This window comes from Calidris pugnax, unplaced genomic scaffold, assembly GCF_001431845.1.
Source record: "Calidris pugnax isolate Ruff unplaced genomic scaffold, ASM143184v1 scaffold230, whole genome shotgun sequence".
NCBI lineage: Eukaryota > Metazoa > Chordata > Aves > Charadriiformes > Scolopacidae > Calidris > Calidris pugnax.
This window is the reverse complement of record NW_015090946.1, coordinates 23,799-36,490: the sequence shown is the minus strand read 5'-3', so window position 1 is coordinate 36,490 and position 12,692 is coordinate 23,799. Positions and strand designations below refer to the sequence as shown.

Here is a 12,692-nt window from a genome sequence, read left to right as displayed (position 1 = left end):
AAAGTAAAGCAGTTCTGGATGGCCCTTGCTGCTAGCACTCTGTCAATCGGTTTCTTAATGACTCTCTTACAGAATAAAAGCAAAAACCTCCTGGAAAGCTTTTTTTTTTTAAATCTGTCCCTTCCTTGTTTCATTTACTGTGTTTCTCCCCTGCCCCCCCCCCCTTGTGCTGTCTCTGGTGTTTTGCTTCCTCCTTCTCCCTTTGCTCTCACACCTCGTCCCTTCTCCACACTTGATTTTTTTTTTTCCTGCCCCTCCTGACTGCTGCTTTGGAAATACACCGCTTATTTTCCAATCCAGACCATTAATCTTTGTCCCACCTACTCATGAGGCATGAAGGTTTTACAGGAGCCCATTAGCTGTTATCTCCAGAGCTGCCCTCCCGCAGACTGGCGGGGAAAACCGAGGTCTGGCAGCAAAGTGCCTTCTTGTGGGGACACCGATGGCTTTTTTGGCATCGACCTCAGGTTGTAGGTCCCAGATTTCCTATCTGCCTGCCTCCGCCCTACAAAAACACCAGAAACCTTCAAGCTCCCCCGTGTTTCCGCCCAGAGGAGAGGAAATTTTGCTTTAAAATGCCTCTTATCCCAGAGGCGGCTGGAAGGGTGGGTTGTCCACAACCCATCCTGTCCTCCCTCTTTTCTGCAGCTCCACGGGGTTTGTCCCTTCTTCCAGTTTGGCTGCTGCTCTCTGGATGTTCAGATCAGCAGCAGGGCACGGGGAAGAAGAGAGGGAGGAAGGGCTGTCGGAGCCATTAGGAGGGTGAAAGTCTGGATCCTGCAGCAGAGTGTGGCAGGCTGTGCTGGGAGGCTGGGGGTGGCTGGCAGGATGAGCTGGGCTATAAAGGGAGTGTTTTTCTTAGCCCTCAGCACTGCTGTCTTGCACCGCTGCAAATTCCTAACGTACGTGTGCTGTACCATTGGTATTTTTCTTAAAAAAAAAAATATATATATTATTAACTTTCACCACTACTCTTTGCTTCTAGTTTCAAAACACGCTTTGAAGGCAAACGCTTTCAGGGGGGCTGTATACAAACAACGTCTTTTTAGCCTTTGTTTATTTGAGGGTATTTGGGGCACTGAATATCCCTAAAATCCATTTTCTGCCCTGTTTTGCCCGCGCTTGCAGAGATCAGTGCTACCTGTGACTATCTGACCCAGCCTACCTATCATTTTAGCTTGTTTTGGGGTTGGGTTTTTGTGTCTATATACATGCATGCTCACATCTCATCCCCTTCCAGGCTTATTTTTTTTCCTCTTGCTGTTTTCCTTCCGTCTGTCCTGCACCTTGGAAGGTTTCCAGCCGGGCTGGGTGATGGGGTGGCCATCCCCTGATCTATCAATACCCCCATGGTTGTGTCCCCCCCCTCCCCAACCGAGCCCTGGGGGACACAAGGAGGAAGAGGAGGGGGGGAAGCTCGATGCCAGCAGCCTGCAAATGCTGCCTTGTTTATGAGAGCTCGGTGCAGACTGCAGTCCTACCGGGGGGAGCTGGGAAAGTTTGTCTGGCGTAAAAGCACTAAAGCTGACAAAAGATTGTAGGGCTTGGGCTGTAATCGATAAAATTCGGGGTATTTTAGAAGGTCAGGGTCCTCCCCGAGTTCATCCTGCTCTTTAAATATCCCGGTGGTTACTGATGGCTGCTGCAGAGCTTGGATGTGGAGAAGAACAACCCGGGCTTCAGCCCTCGGAGAGTTTCTGCTTTTATTTATTTGGAGGTGGATCTCGTTCCCCTCTTTCTAGAAGGTGGCTGGTTTTTGGGGACGCAGGGAGGAGGAGGAGAAATTCCCTCGTGATAAAGGGGAGTTGCAAAATGGCAACCTCCATCTGCTGGTCTGGGAAACGTGCGTGTGCCCGGTGTTGCTGCGGCTCTTGAACTCCTCTGCCTTAATGGGTCAAATTTGAGCAATTCAAAAATCTGGCTTGTGAGGTAATTAGGAGGGGATAATGCCCACTTCTTCCTCTTAACACCCTGATAGAAAAGCATCCAGGAAGGACTCCTGGACCTCAAAGATAAGCTGCCAGCTGCCACAGAGACTATCAAAGGGTGGCTCAAAGTCAAGAGCAAACAGCTGATTTTTTATGGTTCTTGGGTTTTTGCTGTTGGTGACAGGAAGCCATGTTCCCCAAGCTGTTTGCTTCCTGTTTTATTTTTACACCCGGGGCCGAACAGCTCAGCGTGCCTCTCACATGGGAGCTGGCTCTGCTCTGGGGTTCTTCCTCAGCTGACCTAGAAAAGTGATTCTTTCCCCTTCTAAATTAATCAAGAACTTGGGAATGTATTTGCTTTCACTTAGTCTTAGAGGATTTCAGGCGTGTATTGTGCTCCTCCTTCGAGCTGTTTCCCGTTCCTTCCTCTCTCTTGGAGATGGACGATCTGAGACGAAGCTGTTTGTTGCTTCAATGTTTCAGCCTGTTAGAAAAAGAGATTTTTTTTTGTTAGTTCAAGGCACTGACCCGCACATAAAAGCGTTTTCTGTCCAAAGCATAACTTCCGGACACTTATGTTTTCTTCTTTTTATTTTTTTTATTTTATTTTTTTTAAAAAAAGACCGGACTGGAAGTTTGTCCTGACTCTGGTACAATAAATCTTGACTTCTTTCTGAGCGCGCTCTGGCCCCGCATCCTGATTAGAGCTCCCTCAACGGTTCAAAACTGCTGGAGCAGGAAAACAATGGTCCAGTGTAAACCTGGGCCCCGGGGGATTTCCCGAGGGAAGAGGGGTGCAGCCTGCAGGATAAGGAACAGGCACCAGAAAGTTTCCTGGTCAGCTGCAAGCCCTTCCTGTTGTTTCAGGAGAGCCCCGTCCGTCTCTCTTGTTCCAGGAGAAAGGCACCGCTCACCCTTTGGTTGGAATTAGCTCTTGTTTGGGGTGTTTTTTTTTTTAACATCCTCTCAGTTTAAGCAAAAAACTATCGATTGGGGGTTTAAAATATTTCTCCAGAAGAGCTTGTACGAGGGAGAGGGAGGGAGGGAGGGAGGGAGGAAGGAGACTGCTCGGAGGCGGCGGATGGGGAGGAAGGGAACAACGGCTGCGGTAGCGCCAGCAGCACCTTGCGTGTGGGCGAAGATGTGTAGTTTTCCATCTCTGCCTCCCTACCTGAGCTGGCGGGGCTTCGCTGTCACCACAAGTCACAGAACAGCAGGGTGTTTTTTTTTTTAACATCCTCTCAGTTTAAGCAAAAAACTATCGATTGGGGGTTTAAAATATTTCTCCAGAAGAGCTTGTACGAGGGAGAGGGAGGGAGGGAGGGAGGAAGGAGACTGCTCGGAGGCGGCGGATGGGGAGGAAGGGAACAACGGCTGCGGTAGCGCCAGCAGCACCTTGCGTGTGGGCGAAGATGTGTAGTTTTCCATCTCTGCCTCCCTACCTGAGCTGGCGGGGCTTCGCTGTCACCACAAGTCACAGAACAGCAGGATCTTTATTTCTGATGGGGCGGGAAAGAAGGCTTATAAATAAAGCCATTTGAGAGCAGGAAAAACGAACACCATGGCTCTGGTGTGCCTGGAATTTGCGGTTGAGTAATCCTTTTCCTGTTTCTTTTTTGGGTTGTTTTTCATCTTTCAGAACAGTGCCTGAAGCAGGTCCACCATGCCGTTAGTAACGAGGAACATTGAGCCAAGGCACCTGTGCCGTCAGACGTTGCCTAGCGTTCGGAGCGAGCTGGAATGCATGACCAACATCACCCTGGCAAATGTCATTCGACAGCTGGGCAGCCTGAGTGAGTACCACGGCGAGCCTGCGCGTTGCCCTCAGGAGTCGCTAGTGCTCTTTATTTAGCTCCTCTTTCTACTCTCGTGTTCCTATTTCTCCCCCATCTGCCTTCCCTGGGTAATGCTAAAATGTTTTCCTAAAGAAATCTGATGCTAATTTCACAGCTCCGGTCCCACTGCCTTGCCATCGAAGAGAAAATGGGGAAGGGGGTGTGTGTGAGTGTGTGTGTGTGTGTGTGTGTGTGTGAGAGAGGCTGCAGCGAAACTGCAGATGGAAGGATGGAGCACAAGTCAGGCTTGTAAAATGGGAGGCTCTTCCAGCAGCCGGGATCTTGTGTCAGGGAATGTGCCTGTAATTGCACGCGCTACTAAATGGAGCTTGACTGTGTTGAATCTACACCGTGTCAGTAGCCTTATTTTTAATGAAAGATAATTAAAGCGCACACGCAGAAGCAGCCTGGTTGCCCCTGCTGTTTGGTGCCTTCCAAGACCCAAAGTCCCCAGGCTGAGCCAGGAGTTGCCTCTGGAGTATTGAGGGTTTGGGGCCGCTCGCTCCAACGGCAGCACGAGCCGAGGCGATGCTTAGCTCAGCTCTCCAGTGGGCTGACCAGTAGCCTTGTCAAGGCCAGGGGGGGAAAACGTGGGCCTACGTGCCACAGGAGAAGCGAAGAGTTAATTGTGGTCTCTCCGGGATGACTCCATAGTCTGTTGAAACGCTCTGGATTCTGATTAGCCACCTCTGCCCTTGAAGGAAGACTTTGATAATCAAATTAATAAGATTGTTTAGCTTCTCCATGGCGGCTGCAAGAGCTTCTGCCTGCTCTGCAGAGCAAGCCCCTTGTCTTCCGTGGCCAATGTGGCAAGGAAAGTTTGGGTGCAGTCCCTTTCCAGCAGTGAAAACCGTGGCTGTTGCTAAAATCTGGGCCCGCGTTCGCTGCCAGTCGGCGTCGCATTCTGTTGGGTTGTTGTAGAAATGTCACTGCACGGGCAAGGCCAGGCTCTCCGCTCGCGTTCAACTGGCCCTCGTCGTTCATTTGTTAGCTCTGGTAGCCAAGATGGTTGTGGAGTGTGAGCAAAAAATCCATCTCGTGCATGTGAAATGATGAGGAAGAAGGCAGTAAAGCTGCGCAAATCTCAGCTGCGGAGAAAGCTAATCCCAGCCCAAAGTCACGCAGTGGGTTAGTGTGATGGAGCCCTGGCGAGATCCTTCAGGTTTAGACCTTCTTTGTGCAGCTCAGCTCTTCCCAGCTTCTCTTGTTTCTACCTCCTCGGAGCGGGGTGAAGAGCTGGAAGCCAAATTGCAGCCCCGGTTTCTTTATGGGGAAGGTTCCCTGGGAGCCTGGCTCGGGGTGTGGGGAGGGAGGTGTGTGGTGTGGAACCCATGGCAGGTTCCTCCAGGAGAACTGAAAAGAGATACTTGTAGGCATTGATCTCAAGGGAGGGTTGAAGGAGGAGGGAGCCAGACTCTTTTCAGTGGTTCCCAGTGAGAGGACGAGGGGCAACGGGCACAAGTTGGAACAGAAGAGGTTCCACTCAAATATGAGGAGAAACTTCTTCACAGTGAGGGTGACAGAGCCCTGGAACAGGCTGCCCAGGGAGGGTGTGGAGTCCCCTTCCTTGGAGATTTTCAAGACCCACCTGGATGCAATCGTGAGTAACATGTCTTCACAGTGAGGGTGACAGAGCCCTGGAACAGGCTGCCCAGGGAGGGTGTGGAGTCCCCTTCCTTGGAGATTTTCAAGACCCACCTGGATGCTCCTGAGTAACATACTCTGACAAGCTCTAAGGCAATCCTGCTTCAGCAGGGGAGTTGGACTGGATGATCTCTATGGTCCCTTCCAACTCTAAAAATTCAGTGAAATTCAGTGAAACGCTGGAGGGAAAACTCAGGAGAGGTGGCTCTTCCTGCCACTTCGTGCTTGTCTCCGTAAGGGGAGCGAGGCAGGTGGGGAGGAAATGCTGAGCACTGGCTCTTCCCCCGCTTCCCCGGGGTCAGCAGGATTTTAAATGAAGCAATATTTAGCCTTAACTGCTTACAGAACGCTCGCACCCAAGTGACCAAACTCCTGCCCCCCTCTCCCCTCTCGTTCTCTCTTTTCCTTCTAAAAAAGAAACACTCTCCTTCCTCGTACGTTGAATATTACAGGAACGTAAAGCAGGTTCAGTAGGCTGTGACAGCCCTGTCAAGTGAATAATCAGCCATGCCTAGTGCACCACAGTCTCTTTACAAAGATGCAAACATAAATCTTGTCAAACTTTCATATTCCAGTGAGTTTACCCTTCGTTACTATCACAGCTGGTAGCACTTTGTGGAAGTCGACTGCGCGGTTCCGTGTGACTTTACAGAATCCACAAGCTAAAGATGGAGAGACCTATTAAATCACGCCGTCTGTCTTCCTGCCAGTGCATGACAAAGATAATTCTGATTGTGAGCTGCACTTTTGCAGTCAAAGTAACTAAACCAAAAAATTAATCTCTGCCTTACCCCATCCAGAGGTGTATGTGAAGCACAGAACGATGTGTGAGATGCTGGATGATAACTCTATATCCGTGCACTTAACACAGCCAAGGGAATACAGACCATCCCTTCTCCCTCCAGGGTCAAGGCTGCTACATAAAATGCTGTTTATATGTTGTTTTATGCTTGACACATACCACTAAGCATTGCAAACCAAAACCTTTATTCTTTTTCCTTTACTCTTTTTTTCTCTTTATTCTTTTTCTTCTTGCAGTTCCTTGTGAAATTCAGAAATTATTTTCAGTTCTTATTGAAGTAGACACCAAATTACAACTTTTTTTTTTTTTTTAAACTGTTGCTGGGGGGTGTCAAATTATCCCCCAGATAAACGCCTGCTCTCTTTGGTCAAATGAGAGTCTGATGTTGAACGGGGAGGGAGCTGCATGAGACCTGGCTGTAGCAAGAGTTAACTGGCCCTTAGGTTTCCAGAAAAAAAATCCTTCTCCAGAGTTTGAGAAAAGCTGGTTGGGCTTGTTAATGGAGCGTGCGTGGAGCCTGCATTGTGTAGGAGAGTGGAAGGAGGGAGGTCAGTTGAAGTTAACCAAGGGAATACAGACCATCCCTTCTCCCTCCAGGGTCAAGGCTGCTACATAAAATGCTGTTTATATGTTGTTTTATGCTTGACACATACCACTAAGCATTGCAAACCAAAACCTTTATTCTTTTTCCTTTACTCTTTTTTTCTCTTTATTCTTTTTCTTCTTGCAGTTCCTTGTGAAATTCAGAAATTATTTTCAGTTCTTATTGAAGTAGACACCAAATTACAACTTTTTTTTTTTTTTTAAACTGTTGCTGGGGGGTGTCAAATTATCCCCCAGATAAACGCCTGCTCTCTTTGGTCAAATGAGAGCCTTGTGCTGATGTTGAACGGGGAGGGGGCTGCATGAGACCTGGCTGTAGCAAGAGTTAACTGGCCCTTAGGTTTCCAGAAAAAAAATCCTTCTCCAGAGTTTGAGAAAAGCTGGTTGGGCTTGTTAATGGAGCGTGCGTGGAGCCTGCATTGTGTAGGAGAGTGGAAGGAGGGAGGTCAGTTGAAGTTAACGTCCAGCATTTGCCTTCTCTAAACACTTCAAGCTGACGTTGCCACCAAAAAGGGGGGGTGGAGGAGGTTGATTTTTAACCTGGCTGGTTCCCCGTGCTTGGCAGTGGAAAGAGAACTGCCCGGGAGCCTGCACAAGTAGCTGATACACCAGTTTAGAGCTGAAAATCTTTGTGCAGCTGGGCTTTGGGGAATGCCCTCGCCTTGCCTTGTGGAAGAGGCGCTTGTCTTTCTGACGTGACTCGCTGCAGACAACCAGATTATTATATTATTTTTTTTTTTCCCCCCAAATTGCTGTTAAAGTCAGGCTTCCAACTGGTTATCCTTTTCCTGAATGTCGGAGAGGATCTTGAGGAGTAACAGATTCCAGAACAAACTGTTGACCATATGATGATGAGCTTCAAAACCAGACTGCTTTATTGGGAGCAGCCTCGTACTCAACAGCCGGGGATGGGAATGTTTCCCATCAGGGGGAACTCCATAGGCCGGTGTCTGCTGTTGGTGCCAACTCCTCTTCCTCAGCATTGTCCTTGACTTGGTTCAGTCTCCCTTTCTTGGGTTATGCCCAAGATTCTGCCACTTTACTCTGCTCTGGTGAGACCTCACCTGGAGTATTGTGTGCAGGTCTGGAGCCCTCAATAGAAGAAGGACATGGACCTGATGGAGAGGGTCCAGAGGAGGGCCACGAGGATGATCAGGGGGATGGAGCACCTCTGCTCCGAGGACAGGCTGAGGGAGCTGGGGTTGTTCAGCCTGGAGAAGAGGAGGCTCCGGGGAGACCTAATAGCAGCCTTCCAGTACCTGAGGGGGCTACAGGAAGGCTGGGGAGAACCTGTTTAGAAAGGCCTGCAGTGACAGGACGAGGGGCAATGGCTTCAAGCTGGAGGGGAACAGATTTAGACTGGAGATGAGGAGAGGGTTCTTCACTGTGAGGGTGGTGGAGCACTGGAACAGGTTGCCCAGGGAGGTGGTTGAGGCCCCATCCCTGGAGATATTCAAGGAGAGGCTCGACGAGGCCCTGGGCAACCTGGTCTAGTTGGGGGTGTCCCTGCTGACTGCGGGGGGGTCGGACTAGATGGCCTTTGGAGGTCCCTTCTGGCCTGGGCAATTCTATGATTCTATGATTCTATGCCTTAGAGGAGAACAAAAAAACAGCACTTATTGAAAGTTCTTGGGTTTTCCTCTAGTCTTCCCATCTCTGTCCACCTGTGGCCAACTCCTGTTGCACGCGTGGGTTTGTAAACTCTGAAGGACAAGGAGACATCTTTTCATTTGGGTTGAAAGTGGTGGAGCCAGCTCCTCATCCAACCCCCTGGGTGCTCTCGCAGTCCAAACGAGGGCTGATATTTGTTGTTGCAGCCCACTGGGCAATCCCAGCTGTTAGAGAGAGAATATCCCTCCTTTGAGAAGTTTCCCTTTGGTTTTGATTTAGAAGAAACGTGAACGCATCAATTTTTCAGACACTGCCACCTGAAGGAACAAAAGGGTCAGTGCTTTCCTCTGTGGTTAGAGCTCAGGCTTTAGGATCAAGGACTGGGTCTGCTCTCCAGTTCCAGAGTACTTTGAGCTTGTAAATATGTGCCAGTTCCCCTGGAGGCAGGCCTGCTGGAGACTGGGAGCCTTTGAGATTCTCCAGAGCAATAAAAATCTAACTGTATTTGCTTGTCTAATAAACAGAGCAGCAGAGAATCTTAAAGGACCTACAGACCCGTGCACATTCAGACCAGTAGAGTGTTGTTGGCCCTCTTCATTTCCTTACTTTAGTAATGACTTGAAAGTATGTCTCTTTTTTTTTCTTTTTTTTTTTTTCCTTCATTGCTTGAAAATCCCTTGGAACTGTCAGGTTTTGGTGGAACAGAGCATTTTCTTCCTGGATGTTAAACTCAACCCAGAAAAAATTTTAAAAAAAGAAAACCCAAAACATGAGTTGGTTCATTCTTTCTTTCTTCAAGAAAACGAGCTGGGAGACTGGATGTGGTCTGATGTGGCTCACGAGGGTAATGTGGACACTTTAATATTGCAGGTAAATTTGCAGAAGACATCTTTGGAGAGTTGTTTACTCAAGCCAACACCTTTGCCTCTCGGGTGAGCGTTCTAGTCGAGAGAGTTGACCGCTTGCAAGTCAAAGTCACTCAGCTGGATCCCAAAGAGGAAGAAGGTAATGGAGTGGAGCGTGGTCCTTGCAGACCAAGCAATGGCAAAGGTTCTCCTTGAGTCATTGGGGTTGGTTCAGGGCCATAAAACGAGCGTGATGCTGCGATGGGCGTTGGAACGTCTTCTCTTGGACTAAGAGGGACTGTTTCCTCCCCTTCTAAAAAAAAAAAACCATGCTGCTCGTGTAGATAGTCTTTCTGGCCGAGTCTAGATTTGCTCCTTAGTAAGTCTCCCCGTGGAAACTGGCTTTTTGGCAGTTTGATAGCGATGTGCTCTGGAGTCTTGGTCGCAGGGGTTTGAAACCGCATCGGCAACTCTCCGGAGGGATGTGTCTCTACAGCAGCAGATCTTGGCACGGTGGGATCTGAGATTTGGGGGGTTTCCCAGGGGATCTGTGGGAAAAGGAACCTGACCTTAAGAAGTGCGAAGCGCACCAAGAACTCCCAACTGAAATCAGATGTTTGCTACTTGATCTTCAGTGTCGTTGGCCTGGGTCAAGCTGTTCTTCACTTGCTCTCTCCTCTTTCTTAACAGTCTCCCTGCAAGGCATTAACACCAGGAAGGCCTTCAAAAGCTCCACTACTCAGGACCAGAAGCTCTTTGACAGAGAATCTCTCCCCGTGCCTGTCCTTGAAACCTACAGGACCTGCAATACTCCTCCACCTCTCAACATCCTCTCACCGTACAGGTACGGACACGACACCTTCTTGGCCCCTTGTTCCCTTTTCCTCCCAACCTGCTGACGAGGTCATTTCCTAGCCCATGCTGTATTCAAGTAGCCATTTCCAATGGGGAATGGTGTTGCTAAACCGAGATCCACCAGGAAATCTCCCATCTTCTGGATTATGTGAAACTTGGCTTTTGGGGCTGTACAAATGAGCGTAGCTAGAAAATTATAGATTTGGTTACCTGCTGTCGCTTTTGTGAGTGCCTTGGGGCAAGGCTTGGCTTGGCACCGCATAAACAGGCGAGGTGTTGTGCAGATGATGCATTTTTCTTGTGTTTCTCTCTAGCCCTGTGGCTCCTTTCCAGAAAGCCGCAGTGCAAACTGCAGAGCCTACATCTGTAAATGGCTCTGGCCCAGGTGGGTGCAGCAGACTCCTGGAGATCTGGAGATGCTTTTTGTGGCCTTCTGTGCCCGCTCTGAGACATCCCATGTCACCTAGATGGGGCTGGGGAACGGGTTCTCTTGAGCGGTCCCTCTCTGATTTCATCTTGTTGGTAGTAGAAGTAAAAAAGGGGGTCAGGATACAGGGACTTAGCCCACATCCATAAATATCTTTTGAACAGGTAAAAAGTAATTACAGATAGCTGGAGGCAGCTGTCTTCTGCCAGACGCGGCTGCACTGCAAAGTAGGAGGAGAGTGTGTGTGTGTGTGTGTGTGTGTGTGCTCACTCAGGAGTTTCAAGGACGCCGCTTGGTCTGATTTAGGGTTCCTGGGTTGGAGAAGGGTTTGTGGTTTTTTTTTTTGGTTTTTTTTTTTTCCACGCCAAAAATACAACACAAACAAGTGGGAGTCGAAGTGAGAGACCTGCTTCTCTCTTGGTGATCGTTGGGAGCAGTTGAGCTCTTCAGATGCTGAGAAATGGAGGATTCGTGAGGGTAGAAGGGATGGGAGGCAGGACCAGGGAGGCCGTGGGTCCATTGCCTGTTAGAAAATGAAGGACAGAGGCGAGAGCAGCATGTTTGACCTTCTCACTGCAGACTTTTTAAACTGTCATCTGGGGCTGTGCCTCGTGTTTTCTTTGGGCTTTGAACAAATGCCTGACTTGGTCCTTGTTTGTGTGTTTTTTTTTTCCCCCCCCTCCCTGTTCTAGGGATGATGGCAAAGAGGCGCTTAAATTCTACACAGATCCTTCCTATTTCTTTGACCTTTGGAAAGAGAAAATGCTTCAGGACACCAAGGATATTATGAAAGAGAAGAGGAAACACAGGGTGAGGAAATGGGAGATCTCTGCCAACAGAGAGGCATTTCGGGGAAGAATAGGAGGTGGGAAGTGTTGGTGATTATTGGACTCCAAAGTTGCTATCTGAATTTCAGGTTTGCTCTCTTAAATTCTTTAGGGATCAATTCACTGAAGTTTTTATCTGGCTTACTCTCATCCTTGTTAATTAAAAAAAAGAAAACAAAGATACCCTTAATCTGTTTTTCCAAATGCCACTGTCTTGGTGTGGTTATAATGGCTTAATTTGTAGTCCTCAAACATAGGGCTGGTGCAGTCAGCGGGGGAGAAAGTTGTGCTGGAGTCTCTTTCTGCACCTCTGATGGTGCACGGGGGTCTGTTCAGTGTTGAAGCACTGCAAATCCCTCTGCCCCGCCACCGCCGAGTGGTGAGGGCTGTCATAAATTCTACTGTGGAAGAATAAAAAAAAAAAAAGAAGAAAATATCCCTCCAGGAGTGTGCGAAATCAGGCCCTAACGTTGAATTAGGGGCAAGCGGGGGGGCTTAACAAAACCATTTAAGCTGAAAATGCCAGGTAGAGTGCCTGGTTTGGTTCCCTGGGGGGTTTGGACTCGTGTTTACCAACACCAGAACTTCCACTGTAAAAGATTGGGTTTGAGAATACTTTATTTAGCTTTTGAGCAACTGGAGGAGTATTAAATATCAAACCCCGTCATAATTTTTCAATCAAAATGACAAAGGAGAGATTTTGGGGCGTGTCAGAATACAGAGAATGAGGCTTGTTCTCGTTCTCAAAGCCTCCTTCTTTGTGGGCAAGTGTCCAGATTGCACACCCAAAGCTCTTAACGCCACCCAGGTGATGGTGAGCTGTGGCAGTTGTGACACAGAGCCTAAAAACTGAATCCATGTGGGACCTGAACTTCCACTCTGCCTTCGAGGTGGTCGTGCCAGGGAGTAACGATGGCATCACATCTGGGGAAATCTGATGTTTTCTGTCTGTTTGGTTATTTTTTGATACTATCTGTGCTCCAGCTTCTTCGTACGGGAGATTTTTGGAGCTTTCAAATTAAAAAACCTGCCCCTCTTTGAGAGTGTATCATCTTGAAACTACTACAGGGCTGTCCTATCCCTCCTTATTCCCGGTGAGTTTAAAGCAAAATAAGGCTTCTCTTTGACTCCTCCTCCTTTTAGAAAGAGAAAAAGGAGAATCCGAACCGAGGAAACGTGAATCCGCGGAAAATCAAGACCCGGAAAGAAGAGTGGGAGAAGCTGAAAATGGGACAAGAATTTGTCGAGTCAAAGGACAAACACGGTCCTGCTGGGTAAGCAAGTCTGGGGGCTCCTCTGGGCTCCCTGGTAGGGG

General features: G+C 48.7%; 1 protein-coding gene across 1 annotated transcript in view; it reads left to right on the top strand.

The window, feature by feature from the left end:
* The window catches only part of LOC106893741 (wiskott-Aldrich syndrome protein family member 2-like), a 42,266-nt gene that overhangs the window by 16,579 nt on the left and 12,995 nt on the right, over positions 1 to 12,692 (top strand). The window contains 5 exon segments of the mRNA XM_014951939.1: positions 3,568 to 3,721; positions 9,294 to 9,428; positions 9,959 to 10,112; positions 11,243 to 11,360; positions 12,521 to 12,651. Coding sequence (XP_014807425.1) covers positions 3,592 to 3,721; positions 9,294 to 9,428; positions 9,959 to 10,112; positions 11,243 to 11,360; positions 12,521 to 12,651 — 668 coding nt within the window. The 5' untranslated portion in view covers positions 3,568 to 3,591.